The 14,589-nt window shown below is 37.7% G+C and overlaps 1 protein-coding gene across 2 annotated transcripts in view; it reads left to right on the top strand.

Annotated features, from left to right (window-relative positions):
- Positions 1-14,589, top strand: part of MIER1 (MIER1 transcriptional regulator) — a 43,201-nt gene that overhangs the window by 21,086 nt on the left and 7,526 nt on the right. For both annotated transcript variants that reach the window (XM_030032065.1, XM_030032064.2), the window contains 6 exons: positions 4,356-4,523; positions 7,048-7,180; positions 9,394-9,458; positions 9,773-9,845; positions 13,166-13,317; positions 13,892-13,973. In XM_030032065.1, the coding sequence (XP_029887925.1) occupies positions 4,356-4,523; positions 7,048-7,180; positions 9,394-9,458; positions 9,773-9,845; positions 13,166-13,317; positions 13,892-13,973 (673 nt within the window). The remainder of the gene's footprint in view (positions 1-4,355; positions 4,524-7,047; positions 7,181-9,393; positions 9,459-9,772; positions 9,846-13,165; positions 13,318-13,891; positions 13,974-14,589) is intronic.

The raw sequence follows: 14,589 nt of genomic DNA on the forward strand, positions 1-14,589 counted from the left end.
AGTCCTATTTAGTATAAGTGATTATGCCAATATGACTTTAAATTAATTTAGTACGTTTAATCTACATTTTGGATGTAAATGATAATTTATTTCTGGTAATTTCAGGTTTGATATTAAATGGTAAGCATAAAGATAAATAAATAGTTTGTGAATCTAAATATGCTTCATCTAGATGAAATGAGAAATGGAGCTCCACATGTATGTCATGTGGTTTTTAAGTTGAAAATACGTTTTTTTCCCCTCATATTTTGTGAAGAGTCAACATCTGGTTGTGTAACTCTATCACCACATTACAATTCTTCCTTTATTACTGTATTTCAGCCATCAGTTTATTCCCTCATATCTTGGTTGTCAGGCTGCAAGTTTATAATTTCTCCATGTGTCAGCTCTTTTGTGATGCTTTTATAGACTGGCAGAGAATCTTGTGGTCATGTGTATTGTTGTGTGTGTATTGCAGGTAGGGTTTTTACTGAGTTTCAGATGCTTCCATGCCAGCAGGATCTTGCTAGAGACCTGTGGTTACCTCTGGTTGTGGGATAGCAGGCCCCGCATCAAGGCTTACTTCCATCTCTTTTTTTTTAGTCATGGATGATAGGCAATGTAAATCTCAAAACTATTGTCAAGGCAAGTGCTATCCCGTCTTTTTCTTTCCCCTGACATATACACATATTGTTTCAGATTTCCCCCAGGCTGTGAATGTGCCTGATTTACTAGTTCAGGTCCTTCAGAGATGAGGTGGCAGTCAGGTTTTGCAAAAGCATTTTTGAACCTTAATGATTTAACTCCTGTCATAAAAATTGCACCTTCCTTTGAGGGTGAGGATCTTTTCTACTCATTGGTTGAAACTCTGGTGAATCTGTAATGCATTAGTACTGGAGGTTGAGCAGCATCCTGCATTTGTCTGTGCAAGTATGTGTATACATTTTTGTCTAAATGGCAGTAGCATATCTGTGTCTAGAGACCTGAAGTCACCCTCTATGCTGCTCTAGTAAGGAAAAAATAGTTTCCTGAGAGCAGAACAGTATGTGAAGAGAATCAGAAGTATTGGATTTGGTGGTTCTTAGTGATATTTCTTGAAAGGCAAGAATTTTTCTTGGGCAGGAAAGCTGTCTGCGAGGTGGAGCAGCAGACTATCCTTGATCATATCCAGACATGTATTCAGTAATACTATTACCGAAAATACTATTTCCATATGTAGGAGCATCTATACCAGATCTGACCAAAGTCCTGGCTAACCAGTATTCCTTCTTCAGCAGCCCAAGAGACAGTGCTCAGGAAGGTGTGCCTGGGATGAGGCACTTCTCTCGGTGTCCTGAGCATACGCTGACGCTGCAGTTTTCCAAAACGCAGGAAACTTGGCAGCCTAATTTTGGTGGTAGGAAACTGCATTCACACTCTGTCTTGTAAATAATAAATAATCAGGCCCCAGCGAGTTGCAGAAACTCGACTTCCTCCTACTCTTAGCTAAGCTGACTGTACGAAGCATCAGCTGGAGGGAGGGTGACATGGAGGATTTGATGAGCGTGGGGCCAAATTCTTTACCTTTGTGCTGCCCCATCTGTGGGCAGAGCCCTACTGGGTGGTGTGTGCTGGCTTCCAGGGTGCCTCTAGGAAGTGGTGAGCATTGCCAGGGCGCTGTGTGTGGTGCCTCCCTGCATTACTTACAGATTTTTAAGCCTTTGACTCCCTCCCTTTTTCCATAATCACTTCATTTCTCCTTTTGGGGTCTCCCTTTTCAGGGAGGGCTCTTGGGTTTTCTTAGGGTTATGCACCAGCATCCTCTTGTCTTTAAATGAGAGAACCATACATGGAAGCAAGCAGTGTTTCTCCCAAATACTATTCTAGGAGGGTGTAGTTCAGGCACGTAAGAAAAAGATGTTGTCTCTTTCTTTGTCTGTAATGCGTGTCAGTCTTATTTTTCCTCCTCCCATGGATTTTTCCATTTGATTTTTAACCTCTGTAAACTTATGTCCACGAGACATGTGGCAGTGTTGTGCAGTTCATTTATTGTGAGAAACATGTTTGGTTTTTCAGACCTACTCTGTGTTTGTTTCAGTGGTTGCCCCTCAGCTCTTCAATTAGAAGAGTGTACAGTCATTTATATTTACCTTCTCTGTGCTGCTTTTGATACAGTTCTCTGTTATATCACTTGCCCTCACTTACCTCTACTCCAGACGCATGAGTTATAATCAATTTGTTATTAAGCATCTTCCACATAAGAAATTTCTGTCTCTTTGATAATCCTTGTTGCTTTTTTAGCCTTTTCTATTTTTGCAATATCCTGAAGCAATACAGAAATCACGATTTGTATTTTATTTTGGAGAGTTGCTGGCCCTTGGAGCTTTTTGGATTGTAATGGACTATCTGAAATTAAGAGGCTCTACCTAAGAAAAATGTTGTAAATACAACACCACTTTCCTAGGTAACATAGTAGGTCATATGCTTGTTACATAGTTCACACGTACCTATGAATTGTAGTAAGAGTTCTTTTTAATTCTCATTCTGTATCTACAGATGGGGTAGTGGTGAGGAGTGCTTAGTGAAAGTATACTTTCCAAAATGCACTGGAGAACATTTGTTTGGATAATTATGAATAGGATTTTTCTGATAGCTGTACTGTCAGGTTTTAATTAAGATCACAGTCCTGTCATGTTGTCTGTGTCAGTAAAGTATGAATTCCCCACTTCTAAGAGTTCTTTCCATAAAATGATAAGATAGGGACCAAGGAATCAAGAGGGAAGGTGAGGACATTTAGGTCCACATGGTCTGCATCTACTATGTGGATAGTTTAAACAAAGACTAGACCAATAACAGGTAGAATGGCTTAGTTCTTTGAAGTAAAATAAATAAAATACACAGACAATAAGCACTGGTAACCCTTGTGTTACTCTTATTTTTACACAGCAGAATTAACTAGATCTGCCTTTTGTAATTGGTATTGTTAGTATGTTTCCAGAAACTAGAGATGTGTTGATCAGTTAAGGCCCTTAGGATAGGAGTTCATTGGAGGAAGTCTAACATCAGCCGATAACTAAAAAAATCTGATTATCAGCTGAGATGCACATTACATACTAAGAAGAAATATTTGGAGCAAGCAGACACCTCTAAATAATAAACAAAGGATTTGATCTTGTGAGAGAGATAATTTTAAAATGCTCTCTGAAAGTTTCTGCTCTGAAAAATGTCTTTAGGGATGCCATATACTGCCCCTGAAGGCTGGATACTGAGTATTAAAAGTAATAAAGTAGGTAATTTGCAGACCTGGCAATTAATAATTTTTATTAATAAAGTGAACGCAATTGATAACAGTTTGGGAGCCACTAAATTTGAGAACCGACTGTATCATTTGAAATGTCTCTTTAGAGTGGACCAGCATTCTAAATATAAAGATTTTTAACTGTGCACATATTTTAGCAGTTTTGCTTCCAACTGTGGATGGTTTTGTAGACAACTAGCTTAAAATGTATATGAATCTGTAAAAATTACTACTATCTTTACCTGGATATCGGGTGATCCTGAATATAAGATGATCCCTCGCCCCCATCCAACCCATCATTTTTTGTTTTGCCTAGAAAGGGCGGAGGTATAGAGAGACAGAGAGGTACATTTTTGGTGTAATTTTGTATTCAAAGCCAGGGTTGTAGAACTGTGGAATTGTCCCTGTAGTGCAATTCTGCAAACAAAGATTTAATTCCATGTTTAAGCCAGGTACTGCAAGTTCTGGTCCTTATTCTGCTGAATTCCACTGCCTTGCACTAGGACAAGTTCCTGCCTGCAAAAACTGTCAATATCTTAGCTGTCTGTGTGAAGCAGTGGCTGCTGACACACATTGTATGTATTTTTTCCACAAAATACTACAATTTCTTCAGGTAGTTTTTGGGCGGTAAAGGGAATACCAGTTTATATTCCAATAAGGAGTGTGTTTGCTCTGTGTACTGAAGGGGTATGATGTAGCTGGACATAACCTGCCACATTGCAGTGCTTGTGTTTTGGTAAAATAATAGTAGACTAGTACCAAGGGAGGGATGGGGCATATGGCCCTTTGGTGCCCTTTTAATGAGCTTTATGGCCCCTTTGAGAGCTTGTTGGTACGTGAGGTCTGCTGTAAATTTATAAAGGATTGGGGAATAAAAAGTTCCCCTGAATTAAAAAAAAAACCACACATTTTTCTTAGGAGCCAAAACTTTGAATTTTGACTGTCCATTCATTTTGGAGTGGCCATTCTTAGTATACGTGGTCAACATCTATCTGGTTTTGGTGTGTCATGTTTAAAGTGCACATCTTTAAGCTGTAGAGCAGATGTGGGATGTGAAATATTTTTTTAAACTCTCAAACTTTGTTTGGATGTTTATCAGGAAAGTGATATGCCAATCCAGGAGCTACTTAGCCGTTATGGCTATGATGGTACTATTCCACTCCAAGAAGATGATGACGATGAAGATGAGGAAGAGGAAGAGGAGGAGGGAGAAGATGATGATGATGTTGATAATGATGACAACAGTGGCTGTAGTGGTGAAAACAAAGTAAGTGTTTACACTAATTTGAAATTGATTTTCATACAGCCATTCTGTACTAGACAGCCACTCAAGATGCCAGATCATGGCAGAAGTCATTTGTAATATAGTTGATTTCAGATGCTTTGCATACTGAACTCTAATGTTTATTCTTAATTACCCATCTGTATTTCTCTTTATTGCTCTTAATTTAATCTGTATCATTCCAAACTGTTGCTGAGGCAAATTAGAGTATATGTATACATATAGCATCATGTAAGAAGGGATTGTAATTGTCCTTCAGAAATAGTCTGACTTCAAAACTGGAGTTTTAAATGCCTGAAGACACCTTTACAGATATGTCTGAATACTTGTTTCAAGATGAAAAGCTGATCTCAAACTGAACAGTGAAGTGTGGAATTGAATTAAATGTGTCTCTTGAGTATTGGAGGTTGCTGCAAGTTTTCTAGCTTTGGCATTTTAAATTGTATTTTTTCAGCCTGGCAGCCCTGGTTGTACTTAAATTGTTAACTGAATCTAATGCTACAAGTATCTTTGCAAAATGTATGGTTTTGAACTTGGCATCTTTAAAATCCTGTTCTGTGTGCTCTTAAAATAAATTTTCTGATTTTAGAAGAGTCTTTTCTACTTGTATATGTCATACATATTTGTAACAATCCTGTCCTGTCATGGGCACAGCTGTAACTTCTCCATTACTGGTGGCATTCGAAGTTGCATCCTGAATTCCATTAAAATATGAAACCCTTTGTACTGTCAGTAGCAAAAAAAGCTTAGGCATTAATGGAAGCTGCATTACCTAATCTGGCTTTAAAAAGGGTGCGTTTCGGTTTTTTGATATCTAACCCATTTTAGAATCTCTGGAATGCGACACAGAGATGAGGAATGATATATCTGATTCAGAAAATGAACTCCTTAGGATTTACACACTCCCTTGACAGATGCTGTAAAAGATTGCTATTTGTATGGGTTGAATAGTTCAGAAATAAGAAAGATACACAGTTATATTACATCGAAAAAGGTTCAAGAAGCTGGAGAGGGGGACAAACTTACCTAACATGAAGGATACAAAATTAAAATAAGACACAGAAGTGTTTTATTTTGTTTTGCATGGTGGTGTTCCTGAAGTCTCACTTTCTTTTTGTGTCCTTGATTACTTCCTGACACAACTTCCATCTTCTGTGTTCTCATGACCTCCTCTGTAGTTCTCCACTTCTGTTACTAGCTGATGTAAGATACTGCCTATCTTTTCTCTTAAATGGATAAAATCTCAGTGTCTGTCACTGCTGTTAGCAGCAAGAGGAGTCATCTTTGTCCCTCTGTAGGGCACTAACCCTTTGTAGCGTGCTGCAGAAGCAAGCATGTTCCTGCCCATCAGCAGCAACGGTTCACAATCTGGCACAGTAAACACAGCTAGTGGGTTAGCCTAATTGCAGACTTGGCACTGTGGTTGAGTTGTAAGTATGTGTTCACGTATTCTACCCCAGTTTTGATAGGTTTGGAACAAAGGTGGTGAGGAGGACTGGGCACAAAGAGAGCTAGCTAACCTGTTATGATTGTTTGCCTCAGGGTACAAGAATGAGAGCTCTGAAATGCTTGCATGCTCTTAGCAGAGGCAGTAAAATACATCTGTGGGGGTGGAATAATTTTATAAATCATTCAAGCTTTCTCTGCAAGTGCTCATCTTTCTACAGCTTGTTTAGCTATATTGCACTTAGCTATTTTCTATTTTTAATCTGCTTTAAGCTGCACATGTGATAATACTCTGGCTGCTGGTAAAGGTACATATAAACATGTGCTGTGCCTCTCATGCTTCTGTGTTCGAACTAGCAAGTGTGAGTACTTACAACATAGTCATAAAACACATAAAAGATATTGACAACATGCATTGAAATAGAAAGCACTAATATACTTTTTCAACCTTTATCACTTTAATTTTCCTTAATTGTAGTAATTCCCATAGTTGTTGTGGTTTATCTTCTAATAAAGAAACTTGTTCTAATTTTTGAACTTTTAATGACTCGGTGTACAAACCTGAGTCTACTGATACGCTATTCCTGTGGGGTTGAACCACACTATTGACATTAATTTTTATGGAAAGTATTCTTTCCATTTGATTGGAAAAAGTATAGCCAGTAAAGAATTCCTCCCCTTTTTACTGAAAATTCATAAGGAAGGGTTTTAAAGACCAAAGTAAAATTTAAAGTTAAATTAAATGAAATGAAACTGCAAGGATTTGCTTGACTGATTTAAAAAACTAGGCGTGATACTTAATAGTGGTTAATATTTCTGATTTGTATGTTAGAGTCTGAGTGTTAAATTGATCTGCTTAAAATACTGGTCAGTAAATAATGTGATGTGTTTACAGATTTGTTGTGGCTCAGTCTGGACAGGCCACAATCTATACAGTCACTTCAAGTCAAATAAAAGGTATTTGGGTTTGATATATTGACAATTTTGGAAAAAAATATTGCCAAAATAGTGTTTGTCGCATACAAGGGATAGCTGATCTCTTGTTTGCTTTTTTATATTTAAGGAGGAGACCATAAAAGATTCATCAGGTCAGGAAGATGAGACACAGTCATCTAATGACGACCCAGCACCATCTGTTGCTTCTCAAGATCCACAAGAGATAATTCGCCCTCGTCGATGTAAATATTTTGATACAAGTATGTACAGTTTAGTACTAAGCACAGTAATCTCAATATGATTGACCTTTGGTTAAGAACAGCCCTAGTTAACATAGTGTTCTGAAATAAGCATGTTGATACCTATAAACATTTGTTTGTTCTCTTTCATAACACTGCTCTTGATGATCATTATGCTCAAAATAATAGGCAAAAAAAAGTCCTATTTTTAGCTGAATGTTAAATCCTGTCTGCAGATAAGGGACTCTGTATAAGGACAATAGATATTCTCTCTTTGTAAAACAATGTATTAAATTTGTGGAAAAATTTAAATTTCTACAGTTTTGAAAAAGCAAGCTCTCCAACAGTGTAAATCCTTTCATGACACTACTCCAAGTGTTGTGACAGTCCAGTTTATGGTCCTGCAACCTGGTTTGTATAGATGTGCCCTTCAGAAAATTTTCTTGTATGTGGAGTCCAGGTGCAGTCAATGACTGTTTAGTATGGTATTACCTTACCATTGTAGTTTCAGCTGCCAGTTCACACTAAGGATATAGGTAAAAATATTTGCAAGTAGGAAATGCACTGTTCCAACTAGATAATTGCTGGACAGTGCATGATTGTCATGACAAGGCCTGGTGACAGCAGGTTATGTACTCATTCAGAGAAGGTGAGAGTCTAACTGAAGGAAAAAGTAAAAGCTGAAATTTACTAGAAATAGAACCCCAGATTTCTTCAAGATCGCTAATACAGAAAAAAGCAATGAAATCTGAAAAAGGCCAATAGATTGTTAAACCTGAAATAAGAAAGGGGGAGATAATGATGAAGAAAATTTGCTTGAAGAATTCCATATTTGATACTGTTGCCAGCGTTGTGGACTGATTATTTTCTCTCTTGGTTTTTTTTGGTTTTTTTTTGTTTTTTTTTTTAAATTGATTTTGCATCCATTTGAGACTGTTGAGCTAGTGTTATGTAGTTGTCCATTTAGACAACTCTTATTTCTGTGGCAATCTTACTTAATGGGATCTGAACCTTTTAGTATTGAGCTATCAGCAGGGCAGTTTGGACAACAGGTATTTTATGTTTCTTTGACAGAAGTGACTGTCACCGATGTTTGAATTCCTACTGTTCTATGTTTTAACAAACAAAAGTTAAAGCAAAGGTTCCTTACGATACCTTATACTTGATACTTATTAGCTATGACATTGCAGAAATGCAATTTTCTAATCTGTAGTTTATTTTAATCCAAAAATGTCAAGGAACCTCAGCATGTTGCTGTGCAGAGGATTGCAAATATCTTAAATGAACTCTGTTTTTTAACCATAGCATTAGCATTAGCGTAATGCAAGTGTATTGCATTAGGTTTTGGGTTTTTACAATGTTCAGCTGTGTATAGAATGTAATTTAATGTATAAATAATTTTAGTGCTCCTATTATCACATGCTATACATAAACCAGATATTGCAGTTGCTTTCAGTACATTCGGAAAGGCAACTAGGCTATATCATAAAGAGCTTAAAATTTTTGTCAGTCCTCACCCAAAATAATCTATTTTAAATGCTGCTGTGCATCTCTGAGCAGTACATCCAAGCCTACTAAATCCCAGTAAGACTGAGAAAAGCACACTTGCAGATTTCTCGCACCTTGTGCTATAGTCTACCTTAAGTTCAGTGACAGCTGCTGTAAGGGAAAAAGATCAGCAGTATCTAAGCTAGGAGCTCATTGAAATGGTGTTGAAACCCACATGCGGATGCTGAACATCCACATAAAAATACTTTCAGAAAGTAACTGTTTGTAGTAAATATGGATGTGGATCACGTCAGCTGCTTCAGAGCTGGGTGAGGGAAGGAAGTTTTAATTAGGCAGTAGTAAAATCGGTGGATGTATTAATTTGTGCCTTAACTTTTCAGAGCCTGTTGTGTGTCTTAATCCATTCTGAATGCGAGCATGGAGTAGGTCATTTTTTATAGCTGGCAATACTGAAACATTTAGCATTGTCACCGAAACTGCCGTTCGCACTTGCGTGGTGTTAGGTAAGATGGCAGTGCGGCAGAGCAGGGCTGCCCTGCGGCTGGAGGCTGGCGGGGCGAGAGGCTGGGCTCGTGCCCCCCCGTCACCCGTGCAGTGGTGCTCCCAGGAGCTGGCTCCGGCGTCCCAGGCCCCCTCGCTCAGCCCCCTTTGCTGGAGGCTGGGGTTGACGTGCACAGGCCCCGTCAGAGCGCATTGTATGTAAATGTTTGAACGATTTCTTGTAGATAGTGAAATAGAAGAGGAATCTGAAGAAGATGAAGATTATATTCCCTCAGAAGACTGGAAAAAGGTAAACACTAAGTGCTGTTAAAATATTTCATGAATAATGAGTTGATCTGTTACCTAGTAACCCTGAGCTCTGTAGATCACCCAAATCCTCTCCAGTTTTTCCTCATAATTAAGAGGTTTGATAGTAAGAAGTGTTAAACACCTCCCCAAATAGTCAAAAATCCATTTCCATATAGTGCCTGTTAACCGTATTTTTAGATTTTGAACAATGAATGTTTTAAGGGGTAAAAAAAGATGTGGTAGTTCCCTTGTTTGCTAACAAAAAACATCATGGCTGTTGTTGCTAAACTTCTTGTTTCTGTTATTTCAAAACAGGAAATCATGGTGGGCTCTATGTTTCAAGCTGAAATTCCAGCTGGCACATGCAAATACAAAGAGAATGAAAAAGGTGAGACTTGGCACTGTTACCATTTATCGCTGTGTTTGAGATTATTTCCTAATGGGGAGAGATAAAAGATTTGATTGATGTCATGTGTCTTGCGAAATAAAAGAGCTCCTTCAAGTGAAAACTAGAACCATGATCTCAAACTGTAGTTCATCCTGTACTTCACCATCAGAGCTTGAGTCTTGGAACAGGAAAAGAAAGATTGTATTGCTGGCCTGTTGCCTATTCAGCCCTTGTATTCTAATTTGGTCACGTACACAAGCTTTCTGTGTAGCTTACGTTAACCTCTTCACCTAGTATGTTTAGTTTATGTAAAACAAAACAGACAATAAAGAAATTGTGTTGCTGGAATTGGATTAACATGTTTAAAGAGGCAAAATGGTACCAGCAGCTTTGATTTTCAGATTTTATAACTCTTCAGTCAGTACTAAAGAACCTCTTGTTCTACTTTTGGGGTGTTTTCCAGGGACTCTTTCCCCCCTCAGAACCAGAGCCTTTGGCTGTATGCTGTCAATATAATCGAGTCAGAAAAGGTAGACCCAGTTTAAATCCAGCTGTGAGCTTAAAAGCAGCAAATATTCCTGCTCATTCAGCCCATTACTAAGAATTTGTTTACACTGCAGGTCAGTTTGAGACTGCCTCTTTTGTAGTTTTATATAAGTTAGTTTTTAAACTAACCAGCATAAAACTCGGTGCCTTCCTAGAATCTGAGTATATACTCAAGTAGTAGCAGTTGTCTTGCTTCGAGCTCCAGGTTGCGGTAGCTACGCTGTAGCCTGATCTAGCTAGAAACTAAGAGGAGCATCAGTCCTGCTATTGACGTTGAGCAGGATGACACGTTCTGTCAGCTCTGGAGTCTGTAGCCAGCGAGGTTGAAAATAATGTAATTTAAAACTACATCAGAAGTCAGGAGCTTCCATTAAAAATAGAAAACGGCAAATTAGAAAACATCTGCTTTTTTGCTGTGAAAAAGTTGCTCTTTGCACCCTTTCCTGCTTCTGTCTGAAAATAGAGCTTGAACTATGTATTTGCCTGAGATGCAGTAAATTATGCTTTACTGGTCACCTGCTTTTCCTGGTATTTACTCAGCTCTAAATGGCTTCTGGCCTTCAATAATAAAAAAGATACAGCTGCTTTGTGCATTACAGTAACGTATAGAAAACAATTTTTCATAGTCTTGCACACTACTCTTTGCACAACAGAGAACCTACGTCATGGGCAAAAACCATTGAGGGGAAAAGTTAAATTTTCACTAATCATGCTAGGGCTATTCCAGTTTTATATACCAGTGGGGTTTTATATCTTCTGCCACTTCTTTCCTTTCTGCTGTGTTTGGATGTAATCTTTGGCAGGACTCCAGCTGGAATATTAATGAAGCTTAAAAAGTTGAAAAATAAACGTCTGCGACTATGTATTTAGTACTTTCATGTACATATCCCATCATCTTAGTTGTTCTCTAATGAAGGGGAAATTCTAACTGTAAAATTCCCAAATGCTAAGAAGGCTAGTCCTTTCATATCCAGTCCTGTAAGCAAAAGCACAAAAATGCTAGAACTCTTAAGAATAACCACATTGCTTTTCAGAATGTGTTCTGACATGCTGTTGTGAGGAAAGAACGACTATGTAATCTACACTAAGCTAATTACAGTGGACTGGCTCTCTGAGAAGTATGCCTGGAGACCAAATTAGCTGCTACTAAACAATTTCAGGTTATGAAAAATCTACAAAATTAAAAGATATGTTTTCAGAAGGCTTGGATTTGAAAATCGAAGGATAGCTCTGTGAACTGAAAGGTGCTGAAGCTGCTTTGAGACTTTAACTGACCGCTGTCATTCATAATCATTCATAAACATTGCAGTATACTTAGCTTGCATCATTAAGGGTGGCTTAGAACCGAGTATCAGTCATCTCCTGAAAAGAATTGTTGCTTCTACAGGAGTTTGTATCCCAAGATACCTGGAATCTTTTTCTTAAATGAGCAACCCAACATCAGATTAGGACTGGCCTTTGAAACAAAAAGCTTCCAGAAAATTGCTGGGAGCTGTTTCCAAAGAGTGTGTCGTCCGTGAAATGAAGCTGTCTTTCTTTGCAAGACACTTAATAATTTTTCTTACCACTTTTGGTTTTTTATTTGTAGTCTACTTTCATGTTAAAAATAATTTTATTCAAGTAGAGATGCATCTAGCTGCCACTCTGAGCTTTCCACCTCCACAGAATGCTACTGTATCTTCCCTTCCTGGGGTGACCATGCTTTCCCAAGTGTTCACTCCTTTCTCTTGTCAAAGGTGCTCACCCAGCTAATAGAATGAAAGTTAAAGTTACTTTCTGGCTGGTTTTTGTAAGGTTATCTTTCATTGGAGACTGGGCCATAAGCAAGGCCTGAATGCTTTCCTGATTCTAGTTTTTTTTAATAACCTGAATTTTACTTTATTTTGCTGTACTAGTGTTATAATCCTGCAAAGCTGTAGGCTCTTCAAAAATAAAAACGGGAGATAATTCAGAGGATATGTCATTTGGTCACATTTTTCCCATTAATTTCACCTTACTGTGGCTTCCCTGGTCTGAAAGCTCACACAAAAGCTCTGAGAAAACAGTCGAGATTTGGTAGTATTAAAATTCAGCAATCTTTACCCGAATGATTTTGTTTCAGAAAGTATTTCTTGGAAGTAGCAGGAAGGTCTTAGCAAAGTTTCCTTTCAGGAGCTGTTTGACTCCAGAACGTCTGACAGCTGGGTGTCATCTTCCCTGGAGAAGTAGTGGACCTTGTTGCTGGCTTTTGCCAGCCATGTTAGCTGAGACTTTTATGTTTAGTGGTCCAGACACCTGGTGGTGTTTTTAGCACCATTTTTGGTGGTGTGCTTTTTGGTTTTATGTGACTGATACTAATCATCTTGCAAGAAAACAGATATAATTCGTTTCTGAAGTAATTTTCCATGCCTGCTAGCTGCCATCAGCAAAACTTAGGGAGAAGGCATGCTGGATGGATCGTTCAGGGACTGTGTCAGGTAGTGCTGCTGCCTCGTGTTTTAAGTGGTTTCAGGAGGAGGACAGGGAAAGTGGAGTTTCTGGAGTTTCATAAATGGGTCCTAGAATCTAGAGCACAGGTTATGCCAGAGATTTGAAGACAATACAAGGTATAGTATCCTAGTCATTTGGATCACTGCATTCGTGAGACTATCTTTTACTTGTCCTTATGTGTGTTCTGGATTAATGTTGGTGCTCTAATGATCTTCCAAGGTTTTGTAATCACTAGCTTTATAAGAGAGAATAAACTCCTATATTGTTGTTTTAGCTTGCTTGTCTTTTTCCTGTGTGTAATTCAGTGTATGAAAATGATGACCAGCTGCTGTGGAATCCTGACTTTTTACCAGAAGATAAAGTGATTGAGTTCCTAAACGAAGCGTCAAGGCGTACGGGTGATGAGAAAGGCCTAGATGCAATTCCTGAAGGATCCCATATTAAAGACAATGAGCAGGTATATAAGAATAATTAGGATTTGTAGTTTAATACTACAGAATTAATTATCCCTTTATTTTATTTTACTCCCAATAATTAAAATTGTGTTTGAAACAGCTTTGTTATTTCTTGTAGAAATAGAAGTGTGATGGGTTTTTTACCTCTCAACAAATAATAAACAGTTAACTTGGGCTTACTGTTACTTTATGCCTCAGTGCATTATTTTATGTATAAATAATTGTGTATGGATGAGTTCTGTTCTTTGAGTTACATATTTTTTTTAAAGCTGTATGAATGTATACTTATTTTTTTCTGCGTACAAAAAAACCCCATCAATTTTACAAATGTATGCAGTGGATGAAAATGTTAAAGTACTTTGCTGGATATATTCTTGGTTATGTAATTAGAGATTTGGAAATTTAAACAGAGGAAATATGTCTTTGTGCGGTCTTAAATTGTATTACATTAATTCAAATAGTTTATTTTTAATCTTTTCTTAATAGGTATTAGTGATTTACTAAGTATGCTTCTGTGGCACAACAGAAATTGAGTGGTATCTAGAATGTTGAATGTGTGTCTTTTCACCTTTCCAGGCATTGTATGAACTGGTTAAGTGCAATTTTGATACTGAAGAATCATTACGAAGGCTGAGATTTAATGTAAAAGCAGCCAGAGGTGAGCATACACTGAAAGTTAAGTTTATATTGTTGAACTCTCGTTTTATTTGTTACACAGGTATTGGGTTTTGCTGTCAGCAGACTGAGAAATTTTATTAGAGCTTGACTGCATGCCAGCCCTACATATCAGTGCCCCTTTAAATGCAACCTTCAGTGAATCTCTTACTGTTCTCTGAGAGAATGAAATTAGCAGATGTAGTATAAACAGGTACATGCTCAAAGAGGGTGTGTAAATTAACTTCCTGTCAATAGAGCTTGATATTTCTATCTGTGACTAATAACAAGTTAAAATTTCAAATTACTTCTTGGCAACTGAATTGTGCGTTTCTTGGGCATTTTGTTCTTTATGCTTCTAGACCTTTTCAGTCATCAAAGTTAATGGAAGAAACATGAGATATAAAATGAAATAATTCACAATTTTAAATAAAGGAGAATGAGCATCTAAACCTCTTTTAGTATTATGCTTTGCTAAATAAGACCGTGGTCTTAAAGATGCTTTTGGAGCCTTAAGCATTTTCTGGTTTAGTATTGATCTTTATACTCAAAGGAATGAGAAACTAAGAGAAGGCAGAAGTTATTTTCCTTGCACATTGATCTGTTGGTTCTGCTTTCAA

The sequence above is a fragment of the Aquila chrysaetos genome, chromosome 12 (assembly GCF_900496995.4).
Source record: "Aquila chrysaetos chrysaetos chromosome 12, bAquChr1.4, whole genome shotgun sequence".
Taxonomy (NCBI): Eukaryota; Metazoa; Chordata; class Aves; order Accipitriformes; family Accipitridae; genus Aquila; species Aquila chrysaetos.